Source organism: Podarcis pityusensis (genome assembly GCF_964106645.2).
Source record: "Podarcis pityusensis genome assembly, chromosome: 17".
NCBI lineage: Eukaryota > Metazoa > Chordata > Lepidosauria > Squamata > Lacertidae > Podarcis > Podarcis pityusensis.
Window position 1 is genome coordinate 6,241,164 of NC_138042.1, and position 16,428 is coordinate 6,257,591.

General features: G+C 45.7%; 2 protein-coding genes across 2 annotated transcripts; both read left to right on the forward strand.

Moving 5' to 3' along the window:
• Window positions 1-885: 885 nt before the first annotated feature.
• On the forward strand, window positions 886-1,836 carry LOC308467122 (olfactory receptor 1468-like; the record flags this gene model as incomplete). The annotated part of the gene is made up of 1 exon (XM_080988543.1): window positions 886-1,836. One exon carries the CDS (start codon window positions 886-888, stop codon window positions 1,834-1,836), a length of 951 nt encoding a protein of 316 aa, XP_080844669.1.
• A 6,001-nt stretch (window positions 1,837-7,837) lies between these two features.
• On the forward strand, window positions 7,838-8,818 carry LOC308467123 (olfactory receptor 1f45-like; the record flags this gene model as incomplete). The annotated part of the gene is made up of 1 exon (XM_080988544.1): window positions 7,838-8,818. One exon carries the CDS (start codon window positions 7,838-7,840, stop codon window positions 8,816-8,818), a length of 981 nt encoding a protein of 326 aa, XP_080844670.1.
• Between the last annotated feature and the right edge of the window lie 7,610 nt (window positions 8,819-16,428).

Here is a 16,428-nt window from a genome sequence, read left to right on the forward strand (position 1 = left end):
GACCATCTACTCTACTCTCCTTCCTTTTTTAGTCTGATTCGTTCTCTCACTCTCTTAATTTGAGAGCTCCTCATGTGTCCACTTCCATGCTTTAGCACAAACCCTGAAGGGAAGGAATAATTTCTCCAAGAGCAGGTACCATGTAGTTTAGAAAATCCATGGTGTGACAACTGAGATCATCTCATGCAGATTGCTGTTGTCATTTAGTGATGGCAAAGGGATGCATTTACCCCCCATAAGCACACTCTGTTTCCAGTCACATGTAATTCCTCCTCAAAGGCATCTGTATCTCTGGTTATTCTGAGGCATAAAATAATAATAGCAAATGCTTCAAAAATTTAATGTGATATCTCTCTCTCTCTCTCTCTCTCTCTCTCACACACACACACACACACACACACACACACACACACACATTTATATAGAGCACATTGCAATAGTCCAAGCAGGAGATAACCAGAGCTTGGACCACTCTGGAAAGACAGTGCACAGGCAGGTAGGGTCTCAGCCTGCATAGCAGATGGAGCTGGTAGACAGCCGCCCTGGACACAGAATTAACCTGTGACTCCATGGATAGCTGTTAGTCCAAAAGACTCCCAGGTTGTGCACCTGGTCCTTCAGGGCACAGTTACCCCATTGAGGATCAGGGAGTTCTCCAGACCTGCCCACCCCGTCCCCCAGAAACAATACTTTTGCCTTGTTGGAATTCAACTTCAATACATTAGCCGCCATCCACCCTCCAACTACCTACAGACACTCATTTGGATGAGCAAGCCTCTCTTCCCTTTCCCCACCAGCCTAAGACATTCACCTTGGTCCTTTTAGTGGGTGTGTCAAGAAGTTGTACATGCCTGTCTCTCTTCCCTTACTTTTCACAGCTGAGCCATGAGAGAAGAGAACCACACGGGCCCATTGCAGTTCATTCTCCTGGATGTCTCTGCCCGGCCAGAGCATCAGCATCTCTTTGCCTTGCTCTTCCTCACCATGTACCTGTTGATCCTTCTGGGGAACCTGCTGATTGTCCTGCTGGTCTACTCTGATGCTCACCTCCTCCACACACCAATGTATTTTTTCCTTAGCCACCTTTCTTTGGCAGACGTGGGCTTTGCTTCTGTGATTGTCCCCAAGATGCTGCAGAACCTCCTCTTTCAGGTCAAGACCATCTCCTATGGTGGTTGTTTTTTGCAGGTGTATTTCTACATGGCGTTTGGCAACACAGACAGCTTCATCTTGGCTTCCATGGCTTATGATCGCTACGTGGCCATCTGCCACCCATTACACTATGCCACACGCATGAACCACAAACGTTGCCTCCTACTGGTGGTTGGTTGTTGGCTCCTGGCATCTCTCCATTCCCTTCTGTATACGCTGTTAATGTCCCATCTGACCTTCTGCTCCTCTCAGGAGATCCCCCAATTCTTCTGTGAGATCTACCCATTGCTGGGACTTGCGTGCTCAGACACAAGCACTGTGAAGACCACAGCTCAAATTGAGGGCTTTTTGGATGTTTTGGGCCCATTCTTCTTCATTGTGATTTCCTACGTGTACATTTTTTACACCATTCTAAATGTCCCATCCACCAATGGAAAACGCAAGGCCTTCTCCACGTGTGGTTCTCATCTGGCTGTGGTAGTCCTCTTCTATGGCACCCTCTGTTGGGTCTACTTGCAGCCGACCTTCTCCAGGAAGTCTGACCAGAATAGCATTGTCGCTTCTCTCGTGTACACTGTGGTGACCCCCATGCTGAACCCCTTCATTTACACCCTCAGGAATAAGGAGATGAAAGCTGCTTTGAGAAGACTGATCATCAAGATGAAAATGGTTCAAGGATGTTAGAAGACAAAGGACACCAGGGAAGATTTAAACAGGCTTGATGGTCATTCCTTCTCTGTCAAAAACCATATTTAAGTGTGGGGGATGAGAGATCTCTGTGAGTCCTCAGCATCCTCACCAAACTACAATTCCAGAATTCTTAGGGAGAAGTTAGAACTGGTATGTAAAATCAATTTAGTATAGCTGTTTATTAATTACAGCTGATTTTCACCCGATTTTTCTGCTTAATAAAATACTGATGGGGTGTGATTTATTATGATTAATACGCATTTATCCCAATCTTCTTCAATGGAGCTCAGGGTAGTTTACATTACTCCTCCTTGCCTCCTTGCGACACTCCTGTGTGGAAGATCAGGCTGGGAGAAGTGGCCCAAGTTGAAATTCACCAACCCTGATCCCAAAATGCAGAGACAATTTTGCCCCCTCATTCACTTGAAACCTCCCCAAGATTCCATCCAAAAGTTTGTCAAAATGAACTTTTGAGATGAATTCTAGCAGCTCCCAGGATCTCTATAACACAACAGTAAAGGTAAAGGGTAAAGTGACTCCTGACCATTACGTCCAGTCGCGAACAACTCTGGGGTTGCGGCGCTCATCTCGCTTTACTGGCCGAGGGAGCCGGCGTTTGTCCACAGACAGTTTTTCCAGGTCATGGGGCCAGCATGACTAAGCCGCTTCTGGCAAACCAGAGCAGTGCACGAAAATGCCGTTTACCTTCCTGCCAGAGCACTTTGACGTGCTTTCAAACTGCTAGGTGGGCAGGAGCTAGGACCGAACAACGGGAGCTCACCCTGTTGCGGGGATTCAAATCGCTGACCTTCTGATCGGCAAGCCCTAGGATCTGTGGTTTAGACCACAGCGCCACCCATGTCCCACAACAGTCCCAAAACACAACAGTAGAAACTGTTAATTGTTATATATTTTATAATGGTATAAAAATCTCTGGAATTTAATTATTACAAAAAAATAATGCGAGTTAATTGGAATCTAAGGGAACGGAAGATCCTGATCATTTATATTCAGTATGTGATATTTTATTTCATACAATTTCAGATTTACTAGCATTTCTACTCATGAGAAAAATGGTTCTCATGATTTTAGATTCTGTTATTATATGTTTACATTTTGTATGCTCTGCCTTTAGTTGGCTATATTAATGAATTTTTGTTGTTGTTTACTTGTCTCTGTGGTTCCATAACAATATGAAAACTAATAAAAATAAGTTTGAAAAATATATGATTATATAATGAGCTCATCCTGATTTACTTGCACAAAGTTTCCACACAGGTTAGATGACATCTGGTCTTTATTGTGAATTAATCTGGGTTGGTTTATCTTCTCACTGTGAGGACAGTGAGCAGATCTGATTTCCTTGCTTGGTGTTTATGTATCTTCTCTCTTCTTAATCCACACTTTTCAGTGCATTTTCCTATCACTTTAATAACCACAAGAAGTAGTTTTTTCCCCATAAAGTGGATTTGTTGTGCAAGGGTGATAGAGCAATCCACTTTAATTGCACAAACTTAAATTTTCCAGAATATGCTTGAATGCCTCAAGTATAAAACCGACAGTCAAGAAGAGATCACTCCCCATAAATAGCAGAGAGTTCCTGGAGATTTCATAGATACTTGTCTCTTAATTTGGAAGCTAACAGGTAGAGTGCCACATCACTCCCAAGGAATACAGAGAGATAAATCACAAACTAAACAACTCTGTATGTAGTTTACAAAAACTCATTAATTACAAAGGCAAGCAGTCCAAATATTTCTGAAATAAGTCCATGAGAGAAACTCTCTATGCATATACTTGTGCTGGTGCAGTCCCAATGGAACTCCTACAACAAGATACCCAGATTTCATTCTCTGTTTCTTGAATCTTCTTCTGGTCGGCCCGAAAAGGAGCTATACAATGGAAGTTAAATGCTGCACCAAATACAGTGGTACCTCAGGTTAAGTACTTAATTCGTTCTGGAGGTCCGTACTTAACCTGAAACTGTTCTTAACCTGAAGCACCACTTTAGCTAATGGGGCCTCCTACTGCTGCTGCGCCGCCAGAGCCCGATTTCTGTTCTCATCCTGAAGCAAAGTTCTTAACCTGAAGCACTATTTCTGCGTTAGGGGAGTCTGTAACCTGAAGCGTATGTAACCTGAAGCGTATGTAACCCAAGGTACCACTGTAGGTCAGCTCCATCCTTGGAACAGCACTTTGCTCATCTTTCAAAAAAGAGCCAAGTCCAAGTGTTTCGACTGCTTGGCTTTGAGATACCGAGTTTCGCAAGTCATTATTATTTTAGCATTGTATATATATTATTTAAGGTTTCATGTAACAGAAGCTGTTGAAATGCTGTACATTATTGTTAATGAGTTTTTATAAACTACACACAGTGGTACCTCGGGTTACAAACAGTCCTGCTTATGAACGCTTCGGGTTACAAACTCCACAAACCCGGAAGTAGGTGTCCTGGGTTGCGAACTTTGCCCCGGGATATGAACGCAATCCACTTCCGGGACCACAGGAGGCCTATGTAGGGAATGCGTGCCTCGGGTTAAGAACGCTTTGGGTTAAGAACAGGCTTCCGGAACGAATTAAGTTTGTAACCCGAGGTACCACTGTACAGAGCTGTTTAGTTTGTAACAGGTAGATTGCCAGCTGCTACTTTCATTCCATTGCATCCATTTTGTTTCTTACATTCCCTATCATCCTGTAAATTTGTAAATGCAAAGATGATCACGGAAAGAAACCTCTGCAAACATTGCCCCATTCCTGGAGGCTTTACATTATTCCACTACTTTGCTCCCTAAGGGACAGATGGTCTTGGCCTTACATGTTGATATGGATGGAACAGTGGAGAACTGTGCCAATTAACAAACTCTCTGTGGCACAGTTCTCCACTGCTATCAATGCTCCGGGGGACTGTTTCTCAGCCCAATGAAACAGTTTATTTATGTATCTATTTTATTCATATCACACATTTCTCCCAGTTGCGATTTCTCACCGATCCTAATGGTCAAGGAGGTGTTCATTGCTGCAGCCCAGCAAAATTTCAACCGTCAAGAGGCCTCTTTCCTCCTTGGAGATTGCACAACTTCCATGAAATGAAATATATGCTCCATTCAGGATTAAAAGGTGCAGTGGAACTTGTACATCCAAGATGGAGAAGGCATCCTGTTGATTTTAAACAACTGCCACCTTACACTTTGTAATGTTTTTATCTAACATCCAAATAAAAGAGATCTTACTGAGCCTGCAGGAAGGAAAAAAGAATCTCTCTCAGCCAGTTTCCAAGCTGGCTATCATGCTTTCTTTCCTGAATGGATATATTTTCTACCACACACAGATTCCTGTTTTGTCAACAGGCGGGTGCACCAACTTTGTGGAACTAGCACCTCCTTATCAGGTGAGTCCCAGTCACTTTATTTAAGAGCCATATATCCGGTGGGCATCACCATCTCCTGCTCCCATAAGTCAGGAATGGAGAATTGATGGTCCAGATGTTGAACTTCAATTCTCTCCGTCTTGGTGGCTGGGGCTGATGGGAGCTGGGATTGAGTGAGGAGGACTGAAAGTATGAGAAACATGGAAGCCAAATCCAGACATTTTGGACATTGGACATTTATTTACTTCTTCTATAGCAATTCTTCATCACATGGTTCTTTGTATGCAGTTTAAAGTAAATACAAATTCCAGGGAAGTACCTAGGAAACTACCTCATATTGCCCAATCAGACCATTGGTCCACCATGAGATTCTCAGATGATGGGCGGTATAGAAATGGAATACATAATAAAATAATAATAATAATCCTCTTTTAAAATCATCCAAACAGGTCATCCTGTGGAGAACATTCCATAGTTTAAGTAAGCACTCTTTGATGAATCAATGAATCACTTTCATTGGTCCATGCTGAATCATCCAGTGTTCAGCTTATTTGGATGGTACTGATTTCTAGTATTATGAGGGAGGTGAGAAGAACAATGCACAGCGTTCCAAGTCACATATTTGTATGTTGGCATTATGATATTGACATAGGGCAGTTTGATTTTTCAATCCCTTCCCCTGCAATCCCTAAAATGAAATTTGCCTTTTTCGTGACTGCCACACACTTGGTCATTGTCTTTGAGCTACATCAAGACAAACATGTTGAATACTGTATCTTCCAATTGTTCCAATTGTTCATCAGTATGCGGATGATATCCAGCTCTACCTCTCTTTCAAATCAGAACCAGTGAAGGCGCTAAAGGTCCTGTGTGAGTGTCTGGAGGCAGTTGGAGGATGGATGGCAGCTAACAGATTGAGGTTGAATCCTGACAAGACAGAAGTACTGTTTTGGGGGGACAGGAGGTGGGCAGGTGTGGAGGATTCCCTGGTCCTGAATGGGGTAACTGTGCCCCTGAAGGACCAGGTGTGCAGCCTGGGAATCATTTTGGACTCACAGCTGTCCATGGAGGTGCAGGTAAATTCTGTGTCCAGGGCAGCTGTTTATCAGCTCCATCTGGTATGCAGGCTGAGACTCTATCTGCCCAGGGACTGTCTCGCCAGAGTGGTGCATGCTCTCGCTTGGACTACTGCAATGTGTCTATGTGGGGCTACCTTTGAAGGTGACTCAGAAACTACAACTAATCCAGCTAGACTGGTGACTGGGAGTGGCTGCTGAGACCACATAACACCGGTCTTGAAAGACCTACATTGGCTCCCAGTACGTTTCCAAGCGTTGGTGCTGACCTTTAAAGCCCTAAACAGCCTCAGCCCAGTATACCTGAAGGAGCGTCTCCACCCCATCGTTCTGCCCGGACGCTGAGGTCCAGCGCTGAGGGCCTTCTGGCAGTTCCCTCACTGCAAGAAGCCAAGTTACAGGGAACGAGGGCCTTCTCGGTAGTGGCACCCGCCCTGTGGAACGCCCTCCCACCAGATGTCAAAGAGAAAAATGACTACCAGACTTTTAGAAGACATCTGAAGGCAGCCCTATTTAGGGAAGCTATTAATGTTTGATGGACTATTGTATTTTAATATTTTGTTGGAAGCCGCCCAGAGTGGCTGGGGAAACCCAGCCAGATGGGCAGGGTATAAATAGTAAATTGTTGCTGTTGTTGTTGTTTTCCGAAACTACATAAAAAGAGGTGTGGGGAAGCCCAGAATATAAGGAGGAAAGGAACAGGAAGGAAGCAGCCCTGATGTTATAGAAGAATGGGGGCATTTTGGGCCATGTAAAATAAAGTGACTTCCCCCAAAGAAGCCTGAGAACTGCAAAGGATGCTGGGTACTGTAGTTCTATGAAAGGTAAAATACAATTCCCAGGATTCTTCAGGGGAAGTCATGCTTTACATGTATGGCATGAATGTAGCCTACACCTCCTTAAGAACCAGGATGGAAGAAAATAAACAGGGGCATATAAACAAGGGCATAGTACCATCTGCCAGAGCCTGGAGTGGGTGTACCCGTGCCAGGGGGCGCTCACCCAGCCCTTGCTGCTGATGCCGCTGGGCAGGCAGAGGGCACAGCGGGTGCTCTTCACCCTCCGTGCCCCCCAGCCTTCACTGTTGCCAGGCAGGCATTTGTACGCCAGGCTGGGGGCAGGGCACAGAGAGCAAAGAGCATCTTCTGTGCACCCCAGCCCCTGTTGCTGACAGGCGGGCACTCATGTGCCGGGGGGGCACCTGGTTCGTGCTCCCCCCAATGTGCGCCCAGGGCAACGGCCCTCCTGGCACACACACACACCCCACACACCATGGGGCATAATTGTACTCAATAAATACAACCCTATCTCAGTAAAGTGGCTCACACATTTTGCCGCACAGATATGTGAAGTAGGTTGTAGCCTTGATTCAAATTGTTTGTGTGTGTGTCTTTTGTGAGCTCAGCTGCCACATTCTCCAAAGGGAAATCTGTGACCTGCTGCAGGTAAGCAAGACCCAACCGAACCCTTCTCGTTGTGTGGCTAAGTTGCAAGGTTGCACAGCAGCAGTTAAACGGTATCTTGGTCTCTCATTCCCTTTTACAGATGTAAAATGGCCAGAAAGAACCAGACAAGCATCTCTGAAATGGTCCTTTTGGGTATCTCTGCCCTAGCAGAACATCAGAGTCTCCTCTTCTTTCTTTTTCTCTTCATCTACCTGTTAACCCTACTAGGGAACCTTTTGATAATCCTGCTGATCCGCTTTGATGACCACCTCCGTCGCGCCCCAATGTACTTCTTCCTCAGCTACCTCTCGCTGGCAGATGCCATGTTTGCTTCCACCACTGTTCCTAAGATATTGATGAGTTTGATGTCCGAAACCAAGACCATCTCCTTCAATGGCTGCTTGATCCAGATGTATTTCTTCTTGACATTTGGCAACACTGATAATTTCCTCTTGGCCTGCATGGCTTATGACCGCTATGTTGCCATCTGCCGCCCTTTACATTACACCACCCTGATGAGCCACAAGTGCTGCCTCATTTTGGCTTCTGGGTCCTGGATCGTTTCCGCTCTCCACTCCTTGCTCTACACTCTTCTGGTATCCCGCCTGTCTTTCTGTGCCTCTAGGGAGATCCCCTACCTCTTCTGTGACGTCTATCCTCTTTTGGAACTCTCCTGCTCTGACACAGGGTTCATAAAAATTCTGGTGCAGACAGAGGGAGTTGTGGATATCCTAGGGCCTTTTGTTCTCATCTTCATCTCCTACATCCACATCTTCTGTGCTATCATGAGAGTCCCACCTACCGCTAGGAAGCGCAAAGCCTTCTCCACCTGTGGCTCCCACTTGGCTGCAGTGGTCTTGTTCTACGGCACCATCAGCTCCCTCTACTTCCAGCCTGCCTCTGCTTACGCAGCCCAGAAAGGCACCGTCATCTCTCTCTTGTATGCAGTGGTCACACCCATGCTGAACCCCTTCATCTACAGCCTGAGGAACCAGGACATAAAGGCAGCTGCACGGAGGCTTCTCGGCAGGATCAGAGATTTTCTGAGGAAGCAGGCACCTGGAAAAGGCACAGTGTCTTTTTCATGAATGCACTGAGTGTGTTGCTGATGGTGGGGATGTTGATATATTAAAAAATTCTGTCCATAAAAAGAATAATCAAGGTGGCTAGAAAAATCAATAAAATACACCAAACAATTTAAAGATTAATGTTGCACACCAACTACGGCTACTAAACAAACCAACAGCAATCTTAGAAATAGTTAGAGTTGCTACCACACTTGGTACAGTGGTACCTCGGGTTAAGTACTTAATTCGTTCCGTAGGTCCGTTCTTAACCTGAACCTGTTCTTAACCTGAAGCACTTTAGCTAATGGGGCCTCCTGCTGCTGCTGTGCTGCCAGAGCAAGATTTCTGTTCTGATCCTGAAGCAAAGTTCTTAACCCAAGGTACTATTTCTGGGTTAGCGGAGTCTGTAACCTGAAGCGTATGTAACCCAAGGTACCACTGTACTGACTTTTCCACACTTGGGAAAGACACATTTTGCTCACCTGCTTTTGACAACGAACCTCCTTGATATCAGGTATGCCTTCCCTGTTTAGCCTTCATCCCCACTCAGAAAATCCGACTTTTTGTAGGACAATGGAGTAGCTTTGAAATTACTCCAAGGGAAGATGACTCATCATCACACAGCAGAGTGGTGTTTGCCAGTTATGGATGATGTAGCAATTTCCTTCTCCGTAAGTCCACCTCTCCTCTCTATGATGGAGCTCAGTATGGGACAGCTGCATATTCCTGCATGGCAGGGGTTGCACTAGGGGTGTCCAATTTCCAAGAGACTGTGATCTACTCCCAGTATAAATAAACTGGCAGTGATCTACCCACTGAATTGACCGAAGTTGCTGAGCTTTTGGGGAGGGAGGGTCAGCCAAAGTCATTGAGTCTTTTGGGGGGGGGAATCAGGGTCCCGCAAACGATCAGGATCGACCAGGTACATCCTGCGATTGATAGGTAGATCATAATCAACCTGTTGCACACCCCTGCACTCAGGGGCCCTACAATTCTAAAAAGCAACATAGCAGTTATATGTTATGTGCGACTAACTCCAGTTAATATCCTGGCAGCCACATTTTGAACCAATTGAAATCTCTAAACACTCTTTAAATGCACTTGACTTTCATTGTATTATTGTAGTCTTTTCATTGTATTATTGTAGTCTAATTTGCATATCATAACTCCATGTGCTGTGCGTTGGGGGCGGGGGTGCATCTCTTAATTCCTGGATCCAGCAAGGTTTCAGTTGCTGGAATCGCCAGACCAGCTTCCTGATGAGGTAATGGTTCCCCAAGTATGGGTCATTAAGGTAACAAAGGAAGTGGCTCTGTGTCAGAAGTCAAATGGGTTGGCCCTCTCCCTCAACTGGCTGTTAGTTATACGGACAAAAGCCAGAGTTGTGTTGTGTGTGTGTGAACTGGAAGCTAGAAGCAGGCTGCAGGCTGAAGCTTGTGAGGGAGAGACATGCTTGATTTCTGCTGGAATCCAAGGCTGTGACTATGGGAGAAGCATGTGTAAATAAACCATATATCACAAAGACACCACAGTCTCATCTGTCCCTCATTCCGAGGAAAGTGAACCCCGAGTAAGTGCCTAGAACTCCTGGAATCTTGTCCCACTGGGAGATTGGCGTGCAACACATGGATGACTGTGGCCAAGTCTGACTTCTCCAGGAAAAGGACAGAACAGCTACACCGGCCAAAAGTGTTTAAGAAGTCATCCCAACCACCTGGGCAATCTCAGGCAGTGCTGGAGTACCCATAAGCAACAAAAGCAAAGTGCAACCCCATCATACACATTCTTTAGGACTCGTGACTCCCCAGTAAATAGTATATCTGTCCTGCTGGATTAATTTTCCACTTGTTCAGGCTACTCCTTCAGTGTACCTTGATACTAGTTCAGAAACGTCATAATCTCTACCATCTGCCTAGTATGTATGCAAATGGTCCTGTGTCCTCCTTTAAAGTCCTCTGTTGGAAGGCATTCTCTATGTGAAAGGCTGTCTGGCTCCAAGTCCATTTTAAAGATAAGTAACCACTGTGCCACTTGGGCTTGCTGATCGAAAGATCGGCAGTTCGAATCCCCACAACGGGGTGAGCCCCCGTTGTTCAGTCCCAGCTCCTGCCAACCTAGCAGTTCAAAAAGCACACAGTGCAAGTAGATTATGGTTACCAGATGTCCCCGTTTCCCAGGGACAGTCCCCCGATTTACAAATCTGTCCCTGGACAAAATCCGTCCCCGGATTTCATTTAATGTCCCCGGATTTATACTTTAAGTGTTATAGATTTATTAGTGGGGAATGAATGTTTCATGATTGGTTCAGCGGCACAAGACACATCATATGGGGACTTCTGGCGAGGCAAAATGGCAGGCGCCATGGCAGCGAACAGCTCCTGAAGCCAGCCAGAGCCAACCACGCTACGAGGCTGGTTCCAGGCTGCTGAGACTGCTGCTGCCAGTGCCACTGCTGAGGGGGAACCGGGGATGCCCGGTGCGTCAACTGGGGAACCCGCTGATCCCCCCTTGACCCAAATCGAGCTCGGAGTGAGAGCACCCGGCCAATTGCCCAGCGGTGCTCCGGGGCCAGGAAAACCCCGGAGCCAACGCAGGGAGAAGGAAGAGAGAGAAAGAGGAAGGAGAAAAAAGAGGGGAGCCCCGACCTTGCTGCGCCACTGCCGCCACTGAGGAGAAGAGGTAGAAGAGCACCGGGAGGGCAAGGACACGTGGCCGAGCCCAGGCCTGACCCGAGCCTACGCCATGGCGGCTAGCACTCCAAAAGAGCAGGCCGGGGCCCAGAGGAAGGCCGCAGAGGAAGGCCAGAAGAGACCACAGAAGAGAAGATATTACTTCTTATTTTTTTAAAAAACACCTTTTTTAATAACTTTTTTTTCTCTTTTCAAAAAAAAAAGAAGTATCCCCGGATTCTTTGAAAAAAATATCAGGTAACCTTAAAGTAGATAAATAGGTACCGCTCCAGCAGTAAGGTAAATGGTATTTTCGTGCACTGCTCTGGTTTCGCCAGAAGCGGCTTAGTCATGCTGGCCACATGACCCGGAAAAACTGTCTGTGGAAGCGGACAAACGCCGGCTCCCTCGGCCTGTAAAGCAAGATGAGCACCGCAACCCCAGAGTCGTTCACGACTGGACTTAATTGTCAGGGGTCCCTTTACCTTTACCTTTTAACCCCAAAGGGGAGAGCAAGTAGATGGCCCTTGAAGCTGCCTACCCACGACTAGCACCTAGACAGCAGACCAGGCAGGCACACCCAAGTCACCTGCAATGGCTGGGGAGATTTGTTGTCTTTCTGTTTAAACAATAGTAACTATATCCAAGTTTACACCTATACGTATAAATTAACACATACAACTGTTATGCAAATCAGCATCCTCTTTTTTGGAGAGCTGGGTGTCATGGACTGATGAAGTCTCAGCCTAAACCTCAGGATGATGTCTCCTAGTGGCTTCATGTAGACCAGAGATGAGGAACCTCAGACTGGGCTCACCAGAGGTCCCAATTCAGCCCGTGACGCCGCCTCGCCCCAATCACACCCACAAAGGCCTGGTTGCAAAGGAAGAAGAAGAAGAAGAGGAGGAGGAGGAGGAGGAGGAGGGGGAGGAGGAGGAGCAGTTTGGATTTGATATCCTGCCTTTCACTCCCTTTAAGGAGTCTCAAAGCGACTAACATTCTCCTTTCCCTTCCTCCCCCACAACAAACACTCTGTGAGGTGAGTGGGGCTGAGAGACTTCAAAGAAGTGTGACCAGCCCAAGGTCATCCAGCAGCTGCATGTGGAGGAGGGGAGACGCGAACCCGGTTCCCCAGATTACAAGTCTATCGCTCTTAACCACTACACCACGCTGGCTCTCAAGTGCACTTTAAGAGCACTCCTGGGGGTTCCTTAGCAAGTGGGAATTGCATTTGGTGCCTTTTGCTCAGAGCATCCTGAAAGCAAGAAGCAGGAAGTGAATCATTTGATGCAAGCTAGTAGCTAGTATGCAAAGGCAAATGCTTCGTCCTGACATCATAATGATGTCACGTGATATTTCTGCACCTGGTTGCATTTTATTGAAAAATGAATGTCTGCAGCATTTTAGTGCAATGGTATCCCATATATACATTTTAATATGGAAAATTTGCCTAATAAACACATTTGCAAAGCAACATTCCCATTCCCTAATATAACACACTTTTAATGTTTTAATAGGAGGTGCTGCTGGCCTCTTCCCACCCCCAGGGAGAAAATGGTGGGAGCTGCCCTCTGGAGTCTCCTGGGATCTGCACCCCTCTGGTGTGATTCAGAGAAGGCCCCACTCCCACTGCAGTGGCCTTTGATTCCCAGTTCATCCACTGGGTAAGGTTGATTTGATTCCCACCCTTATTCCAAATGTAGCTCTTCACTTCTCCCTTGTCCCCCATATATATCTCCCCCCCACACACCTTGTTCCTGATGTAGATCTTCATGCCCCTCCCTGCAGTGGGGGCATTTCATGGTTCATCTCAGGTGCCAAAATGTCTTAGCCCTGCCCTGCCTGACATAGGCAGAAGTGTTTCAGTATAAAGTGTTGTAAATTTAAACAGGGAAAACAGGTAGAGAAAAACGGGACTCCACGTCACCATCTGGTGGCACAATGTTATATTGCACATGTTGTTGTTGTTGTTTAGTCGTTTAGTCATGTCCGACTCTTCGTGACCCCATGGACCACAGCACGCCAGGCACTTCTGTCTTCCACTGTCTCCCGCAGTTTGGTCAAACTCATGCTGGTAGCTTCAAGAACACTATCCAACCATCTCGTCCTCTGTCGTCCCCTTCTCCTTGTGCCCTCCATCTTTCCCAACATCAGGGTCTTTTCCAGGGAGTCTTCTCTTCTCATGAGGTGGCCAAAGTATTGGAGCCTCAGCTTCACAATTGGAGTATGAGGTGGCCAAAGTATTGGAGCCTCAGCTTCACGTTCTGTCCTTCCAGTGAGCACTCAGGGCTGATTTCCTTAAGAATGGAGAGGTTTGATCTTCTTCAGTCCATGGGACTCCCAAGAGTCTCCTCCAGCACCATAATTCAAAAGCATCAATTCTTCGGTGATCAGCCTTTTTTATGGTCCAGCTTTCACTTCCATACATCACTACTGGGAAAACCATAGCTTTTACTATACGGACCTTTGTTGGCAAGGTGGTATCTCTACTTTTTAAGATGCTGTCTAGGTTTGTCATTGCTTTTCTCCCAAGAAGCAGGAATCTTTTAATTTCATGGCTGCTGTCACCATCTGCAGTGATCATGGAGCCCAAGAAAGTAAAATCTCTCACTGCCTCCATTTCTTCCCCTTCTATTTGCCAGGAGGTGATGGGACCAGTGGCCATGATCTTGGTTTTTTTGATGTTGAGTTTCAGACCATATTTTGCGCTCTCCTCTTTCACCCTCAATAAAAGGTTCTTTAATTCCTCCTCACTTTCTGCCATCAAGGTTGTGTCATCTGCATATCTGAGGTTGTTGATATTTCTTCCGGCGATCTTAATTCCGGCTAGGGATTCATCCAGCCCAGCCTTTTGCATGATGAATTCTGCATATAAATTAAGTAAGCAGGGAGACAATATACAGCCTTGTCGTACTCCTTTCCCAATTTTGAACCAGTCAGTTGTTCCATATCCAGTTCTAACTGTAGCTTCTTGTCCCACATAGAGATTTCTCAGGAGACAGATGAGGTGATCAGGCACTCCCATTTCTTTAAGAACTTGCCATAGTTTGCTGTGGTCGACAGTCAAAGGCTTTTGCATAGTCAATGAAGCAGAAGTAGATGTCTTTTTGGAACTCTCTAGCTTTCTCCATAATCCAGCGCATGTTTGCAATTTGGTCTCTGGTTCCTCTGCCCCTTCGAAATCCAGCTTGCACTTCTGGGAGTTCTCGGTCCACATACTGCTTAAACCTGCCTTGTAGAATTTTAAGCATAACCTTGCTAGCGTGTGAAATGAGTGCAATTGTGCGGTAGTTGGAGCATTCTTTGGCACTGCCCTTCTTTGGGATTGGGATGTAGACTGATCTTCTCCAGTCCTCTGGCCACTGCTGAGTTTTCCAAACTTGCTGGCATATTGAGTGTAGCACCTTAACAGCATCATCTTTTAAAAATTTAAATAGTTCAGCTGGAATACCATTACTTCCACTGGCCTTGTTATTTGCAGTGCTTTCTAAGGCCCATTTGACTTCACTCTCCAGGATGTCTGGCTCAAGGTCAGCAACCACACTACCTGGGGTGTACGAGCCATCCATATCTTTCTGGTATAATTCCTCTGTGTATTCTTGCCACCTCTTCTTGATGTCTTCTGCTTCTGTTAGGTCCTTACCACTTTTGTCCTTTATTATGGTAATCTTTGTACGAAATGTTCCTTTCATATTGCACATACAACACACATAAATTGCTTTTTCGTTACCAGTCTAGCTGAATCCATAGAGGTTAAAAAGCAAGGTCGGTTGTAGTCTGTTGCAATCTTTGGTGGCCTGATTTCATGTAAACAGATACGATACAATCCAGTTTATGGGGGGAAACATAAGCTGGGGAAAGGGTGGAATTTTTATACGTGATATATAGAACATGATTGCTAAGTTTTCTTTTTAGAGTTGAAGAGCAGCTATTCTCAAGTGGCTTGTGAGAGATCTCTACAGGCTCCCAATGCAAATCCTTTAACGAGACCCTTCCTGTTTCTTATCGGAACTTAGAGATACTTAAGCAAAGCAGTTCTGTTGGGTTTGTTCCATTTTACCCAGTGCTTTTGTTCAAGCCTGAAGATCAAGTGGACAAGGAGTTAAGAGCATCCAAACAGAGGCAGGTAAGGATGGATTTAGCTACTATCTTGAGGCATGCTACAGTCTCTGATGCCCCATTAACTTTTAACACAATGTCTGTAACAGTGTGCTAGGCAGCCTTTATTTAGACTTTCATCAGCTGGATGAGACAGAATGCGAGTCTGTGGTGGGACTGAATTTGTCTGGCCCAGACCAAGGTAAGGCAAGGCAGCCCTTCTGATGCAAGATCAGCCTGGCAAAAGTTTGGCGAGAAAATGCTCTTGTGTATGTTCCTATAGGCATGAGCAACAGAGATCTGTGAATGGAAAGCCTGTGGATATGTTGTGCACAAGGATGTAAAATGTGGACATTTGATATATGGAAGCACAAAATAGGTAAAGTGATTGTGGGACAGTAGAAGACCTCTAATATGTGCTGTAGTTTCAGCTTGATTGCTCACCTTCACATCTTAAGCTTGTTATTGTGAATTATACTGCCCCATTTGGGGGGGGGCAAGTGTTTACCGCAGTCTTCCACCTCTTTGGGTGCTTTCAGATGAGGGCTTAACTTGCAAATGGGTCCTTGAAACATCACAACAATGTGGTGTGTCCTCTACAAAAAAACCCCCAAACATTTGCATGCATGAGGAACGCTGATCCTACAATAAACAGTCATCAGAAAGCCCCCTTCATTGTTTGCACTGGAGCAGACTAATAGATTGCTTCCAGAAAACCTCTTTATTAATTTGCAGGGAGATTAGATGATAATGGGCATTTAATTAGCATTCATTCTCATTTGTGTGCAGAGATACTGCATGATACTTCAAATGATACTTCAAAGCAAGTATTAGCTAGGGTTGCCACCCACCCCTAAAAAATGT